This window comes from Pithys albifrons, chromosome 2, assembly GCF_047495875.1.
Source record: "Pithys albifrons albifrons isolate INPA30051 chromosome 2, PitAlb_v1, whole genome shotgun sequence".
NCBI classification, from domain to species: domain Eukaryota; kingdom Metazoa; phylum Chordata; class Aves; order Passeriformes; family Thamnophilidae; genus Pithys; species Pithys albifrons.
The window spans coordinates 30441837-30448496 of record NC_092459.1 but is presented as its reverse complement, the minus strand read 5'-3'; the positions used below and the strand labels follow the sequence as shown (position 1 = coordinate 30448496).

Genomic DNA, 6660 nt, shown 5'->3' with positions numbered 1-6660 from the left:
AATAAAAATAAAATCTTTTATCTAGACTCCAGTACCTCTCATCATTGTGGCCTCAAGAATCAGGACTGCGAAGAACGAGCACCTTTATAGGTACCTCTGTTCACATGCACATAAAACATGAGCATCACATTATCAACATAAGCTTTAACCAGTGACTGAAATTACATTCTATTTAAAGATCTGAGGGGAAAAAATTACAGTGGATTGCTAAACTAAGAAAACTGCTGCAGTTTGTTTATAAGAGAAGTCTAGTAGTTCACTCCAGTTTCCAGAGGTACTATGTTAGTGGGAATTAAAAATCATACATGTTCTACTTATTTGCTATGAAAGACAAATTAAAAAAAAATCAAACCAACAGCATGGTTTCCTTATCTTGGTGTAAAGTTTGCTTGATTTTTCACTCTTTCTTTACTGGGTGCTTTGGAAGTTACATTCCTCCAAGAGAACAACGCAACTTCAGAAATCAACAACACAGTTCTTCGGTTTGAGTGTGTTCAGTTTCTTAAGCAGGAAAAATAGAAATGTCTCCAGGGATTACTTAGATGTCTCTTCTGTTTTTGCAGCTATCCTGCAAATGTGCACCAGAAGTACATGCATTTTTAATGCTAAGTAATCTAAAACTTTAGTAAGAATTCCTAACTGTTATTCTACCCACCATGAAAAACAATACAAACAGATACATTTAATTAGGTGGCCACCTGATACCTTATACTGCAGAATGCAGTCAGGCTGCTCTTAAACCATTTGTAATCCTTAATCTTCTAAAGGAACATGCAACATATACTTTCCATAAGAGTGCGTGTATTGTCATATAATTATTAACTAAACATATCTAGCCCCCACCCCACTAACTTCCACTGAATAAATCTGATTCAGAAAACGCACTGGTAAAACTTGTTAGATTGCAAAACACTGTAGCATTGCCCACCATTATGTTAAGAACAAACACCAGGCACATGCACTAGTGAGCTTGTTAAACCAAGTCAGAAAGGTTTTAAATAACTCATTCTTAATTCTGTAGGTTTTTTCTATTAACGTCACATTTTATTAAAAAAATAAGTTTCCTGTATTTAACATGTATAGAAGCTTGCTGTGACTGAAGATCTTGAGACCTTTAACATTAAAAGATAGTAAATCCAGCACTTTCTTCACAGCTTTGAAAAAGGGGAAGAAGGGAGGGAGGATGAAGGGGAAGACAGGAAAGAGGAAAGAAAAGGAGGAAGCACCAGGCCATTCCTAGCAAGACAATCAAATAGTTCTACAGCATCAAAATATGAACCTGCATCACAAACGTTAGAAAAATGAAAACTATTATAATTCATCAAATGTGGATATATTCCCTATAATATACCATTGGGAAAGACTAAACTGGGAAGGAATACATTCTATTTGTGATTGTGTCTCCTCTATTTTCGAGAATTTTTTTCCTTCCTTCTCTATAAGCCATTGCTGATTTACTCGTATTTGTATAAAGTACTATTCCAATATGTCAGTTGCACTAAAGCCAGTCACACAAGGCCCTGCAGTTCCACAGCCTGGAACTATTTTATCGCTGATTTTCCCCAACAATGGCAAGAATATTGGGTAAGTTTGAAGGAGGAGACAACTTGGAGGTGTGCACATTACGTATTTAATTTGTAGTCCAGAAGATTGCCCCCAAATACTTTGAATGAGAAACCTGTGCAGGAGTCACCTCTGACGTAACACATGTATGCGGTGCTCACATATTCTCCACAGGGCCCAGGGTTTATGCAAGAGAGAAACGAGGGAATTAACAACTCTCCTCAATCCCATGGGTTATCTGTGCAAAAGATTAGCAGCCTGCAGTTGTATTGCTCTATGCGCAACCACTCTGCCTTGGTGAGAGAACATCTGTAAACAGAGGGTGTCACAGAGAGTCCTCTGTGCAGGAATGCCCTGGAAGTAATGGCATTAGCAGCCGTGTTTTCAGCATTTAGCAAGAATGGTAACTCATGGAGACCATGAAGTACTTGGTTATATTTGGTGTTGTGTACAAAAATAAATCTCGAGGGACACAGAGTTCAGCTAATGAACTCTCTGCTGCTTCTCTTGGGGAGAAGAAAACGGTAAATGGCATTCCCAGTGGAAAGATCAGGAGAGAAAATATTATCTGCAAGGAGGGATAGAAAATCCCTCTCTAACACAAATTCCTTCCTGGGAAGGGACACTTTCTGGTTCCCTTCAAAGATATCTTCATTAGTAGGAAACTGAAGATAACATACCATTCCACAAACCTTCTCTTTTACTTTCCTCACCTGACTGCCAGAGCCTTTCTAGAATACGGATAAAAGGCTACGTTTGCAGTTTAAGCAACCATGGCATTTGAGATTGCTGTAAAATCAAAATAAACTGGAAATATCCAAACAAATCCCAACATTAGTCTGATGCTACCTAAAGCCAAGAACAACCAAGCAATGAACACTGGCATTTTGGTTTTTTGCATGGATATTACAAAAAATAGTAATCATACACTTTTTTCTTTTTAAATGTTCATTACTTAGATAAAGCACATATGAATGTAACATTCAGAATTGTAACATAGAAAATGTAATATGGGCAATCTGCTATTCCAAGTACACTTACCAAAATACAATTTTATAATGAAGAAAGTCTCAAAATACACCTGTACAACAACTGGGATCCACAAAATATGATTTAATAGAATGACTCAAGATCACTTCATTGAAACCACTTTTATAATACTGTTTGAAGAGTCACCTCTGGTCAAAGAACATTCTCCCTCTTTCCCCAGCCCATCTCACTAAATCAAGGGTGGAACTGTAATTGCAATGCATATCTTTTAAAACCCCAAATCTGAAGCTGTCCTATGAACTATGACACTGCCTACACTTAGATACTGGGAGGATGGGAATCACCCTCTCTGAGGCCATGGTACACTGAGACACTTACCCATATTGTCTGTAGCGCAAGCAGAATAATCCTGTAAAGGGCAACTAAACAGGGCCAAAAGATGAATTATCTCACTACCAAATCATTCCCTATGTGTTAACTTAAGCCTGTAACATTACAACTTTACTGAAAAAGAAAAAGGTAACCATTTTATCCTATATTTTCTTTATTTGCTTTATGTTTAGAATTTGCTATTTAACTTCTATTAACAGAAATACATAACAAAAGCTCCCTATCAAGTGGAAAAAAAGTAATTACAAATGCTGAAAAAGTTGGCCTCATTAACATATGTACAGACTCACTTACTTAATACACATCTTGGTGGGAATTAAACCATTTTCATTTTATGACACACATTTATACAGGCATTAAACATTCCCAAGTAACTCTGAGCAGAGAATATGCCAAATCTTTAGCCTGGGCAGACAAAAATGTAGGTTTCAGTTTTGATTGTGGAGTTAACATGCAACAGATACAACATTCAGTCTGAGCTGTTGTTGGTAAGTTGCTCTGTCTTTTCCTGCAAAATTGAACTTGGGTCTCTTTGTCCCTTCTTTTCCTTGTTCTGCTGTTCCTGGAGCTTCAGGATTAATTTTCGTATTTCTTCTCTTTTGGTTTTCATTCTTGGGCGTGGAAACCAGTCTGTTAAATTCATTGGTAGCTCAAAACTCAAAATGGGATTCTGAAAAGAAAGGTCATTTAGATATTAAGTACGGAGTTATAAAAGACTGAAGAAAACTGTAGTGAGTAAAAGTACATTCTTCCTCACTTCATTCCATCAGTATGGAACAAAATTTCTACAATTTCTGTGTTTTCTACATGTACAATTATAATAAAAATCAATCAAGTTTCAGTATGTTACAGTACATTACCCTACTGTCATCCAGATTCACAGTTCTGATTTTAACAAAGCCCAAACAATCTACTCTTTCTGCTACATCTCTTAGACAAAGTATTTTTACTGCATAAATGTGCAAAATTGCTCTAATAAAAAAATAAAAAAGAGAAAATTACTGTAAAGATACAGGACATTTTTTAAGAAGGACTAACATAAAAATCTAGAGCTGATTAGGAATCCATTAATAAACATTCTTGTTCTTATAAATAACCTTTAGGACCACAACCAACTAGGAGAATCAGTTTTAGATTTCACCCTAAAAAATAAAGCCCCTGGCTACCACCAGTGCTTTTATGTTTACATTCTGTTCTTCTGCTAGAGATCATTCAATCAAATAATTAAGAGAATTATTATCATGACACATTACCTAGGCCCCTTCAGTGATACTGTTCAACAATTCCACCCAACTAAAGGACAGTTTGTAGAACATTGTTTTCTCTCAAAGAAATTCCTGCTTTTGTATATTCCAGTTTCCATCCTTAACGGGGTTATTTCAGGGTGAATTACAGTCATCACTGAGGTAACACCAGCAAGGCTGCTCCTTAAAGATCTAGTGACATTCTGCACAGGACGATGTTGGTCAGTGCCAGACGCTGCTCTGAGCCGTGCCGGGGGTGCAGCGCCCGCCGGGCCCCGCTTGGGGTCCCCTGGTGGTCCCACGGCGGCCCCTGGTGGCCACAGCCCCCGCGGGACACAGGGCCACGCACTGGGCAGGGCACGGGGCCAGAGCCGCCCCCGAAGGGCAAAGCTGGGCACGGAGGGCTGTACCTGTGGCGACAGCTGATGGGTGTGCTCCTCACTACACTACCCACGCTGCCAAGTGGGTCTTGGTTTTAAAAAATAACATCGCGATTTTAACCCTTGTTGTTAAAGATACTTAAAATAAACCCGTAAAGAAAACGACGCGCCTTAAACAGTCTGCAAACATCAAATTAAGCATCCCTATGCATACTCCCCATCAAGTTTGTACAGCTGGTGCACAGTGAGCCTTTGGGTAGTTTCCAAATACAGAGCAGCTGAAATTGTTGTCTGAGTAACTTCAAGGCACTCAGGTACTGTGCAACCAGCACAGGTTTTCCTTCCTCACTAGAGTTTCTTCTTAGAATATCCCATGATTTGCCCTCTGACACTTCTATGTGCTGTGCCTATCTCCTGGCAGGCAAAGCTGCTGCACGCTGCCAGACCAGGCAGGACAAGGGGTTCAGCCTGACATCATTCAGCAACTAATTTGTGAGAAGCAATGGGCTAAGATTAATAAAACCTGGTTGCTCCTCATATCCCCAGTGTACAAAATAGGAAGCACTTAGCTGTGGTTCTAAGCTCTTAAAGACCCACTGGTAAAGCAGGAATGAGGAGAGGGTTGGGGAATGGAGAAGCAGCTGCCATATTTCCCAGGAAAGGGTTAACTACTGGAGAGTTTAGGAACACTGCTCTAAAGCACTATGGATTCTAAAGAGTTACTGTCCCATGCAGGCAACATCTCATTTGACCATCATTTCTCCTCCAAACCTAGACCAGAAGGTGCTAGTGCCTCCACTTGTGAAAGAAGCTGCAACTTGAACACCAAGTCAGTTGAAGTAACCACTGAACGAATTCCTTCAATGGAAACAAGATTTGGCATTTAGCTGTAATGATTTCACTTACACCGTTTCTTGCAAGTTAAAAAAAACCACCAACAAGAAACCAAAAAACCTCTATGAATGTCACATTACTGATTTTGTTCAGCCACAGTTCTTGGGGGGAAAAGAACAAGCTTTTTGTTCTGCATTTTAGTTTAGATTTTGAACTCAAGTTCCTACTTGAGTATTTTAAAGGGTACACACAATAAGAACACAAGACTCTAAATGCAGTTTCTTAAGATTGTCTCAAAAAATTTCATGGCTTACTATTTCTTAAATGTGTACACAACTAAAAAGGATAACTAGTTTATTTTCCAAAAGTTATTATGTATGTTATGTATAATTTACTTTATAATGCATAATCTCAGAAATAGGTATAAGAGCTACACTAGCAGCCTTTTATAATTGTACTCATTTTCACAGCTTCTGTTTAATTGCTGCAGGAAACAAAAATAGCTACAAGAATACACATACCTCAAAAAAGCTCTCCACGTACTGCAGAATGTAGACCCCACAATCACTGAAGTTGTTCTGTTGTGGCACTTTTGGGTTGGAACCTTTCATGACATCTTTGGAAAAGCTTCTTTTGCTGCCTTTCCTGACTTCCCATTCCACTTCTAAGTACCTAAGAAAAAAGAGCATGCAAATTTAAAACTTTTTTTTTATTCCTTGAAAAATGTTGAAAAAAACACCAAACCAAACCAAATTAAAAAAGCCCCAAATACCAGATATGAAACTTACTCCCTTAGTGTTTTCACAACATTTGACCGGGAAGGGCCTCTCAGTGAGTCCATAAGCAAAATGCAGGGCCTAAGAGAGAACACACTGTTCAAGTACACAGTATAGTACAGCTGCTTGAAAAACACAGTGGTACACAGAAAGGGTTTGTGAAGTGACCATAACAAAACTAGATCAATACTACAAAGTTCTGCCAGCTTGCTCTTATGCCCTAATAGGGATAGCTAAATGGAACTTACCTTTATATTTATTCACATACTAGAGTATACTTAGGAATGCACTTAGAAAATACAGTACTATCAGACCAAAATAATTTGTTACTGGCAAAAATTATTTGCTTAAAACACTCTCAGGTAGTTTGATGCTCTTTTAGGTGCACAAGTCTCTCTGGAGAGGGACAAGAAAGTAAGGCACAGAGCCCACATACATCCTTCTGGAGCAGCAACTGGAGGACAGATGGGACACTCCATAGCA

At 38.6% G+C, this 6660-nt stretch overlaps 1 protein-coding gene across 2 annotated transcripts in view; it reads right to left on the bottom strand.

The window, feature by feature from the left end:
• Nucleotides 1-996: 996 nt before the first annotated feature.
• Nucleotides 997-6660, bottom strand: part of SENP6 (SUMO specific peptidase 6) — a 74907-nt gene continuing 69243 nt past the window's right edge. For both annotated transcript variants that reach the window (XM_071548635.1, XM_071548636.1), the window contains 3 exons: nucleotides 6190-6258; nucleotides 5923-6073; nucleotides 997-3613 (listed from right to left, as the gene is read on the bottom strand). In XM_071548635.1, coding sequence (XP_071404736.1) covers nucleotides 3413-3613; nucleotides 5923-6073; nucleotides 6190-6258 — 421 coding nt within the window. In that variant the 3' untranslated portion in view covers nucleotides 997-3412. The remainder of the gene's footprint in view (nucleotides 3614-5922; nucleotides 6074-6189; nucleotides 6259-6660) is intronic.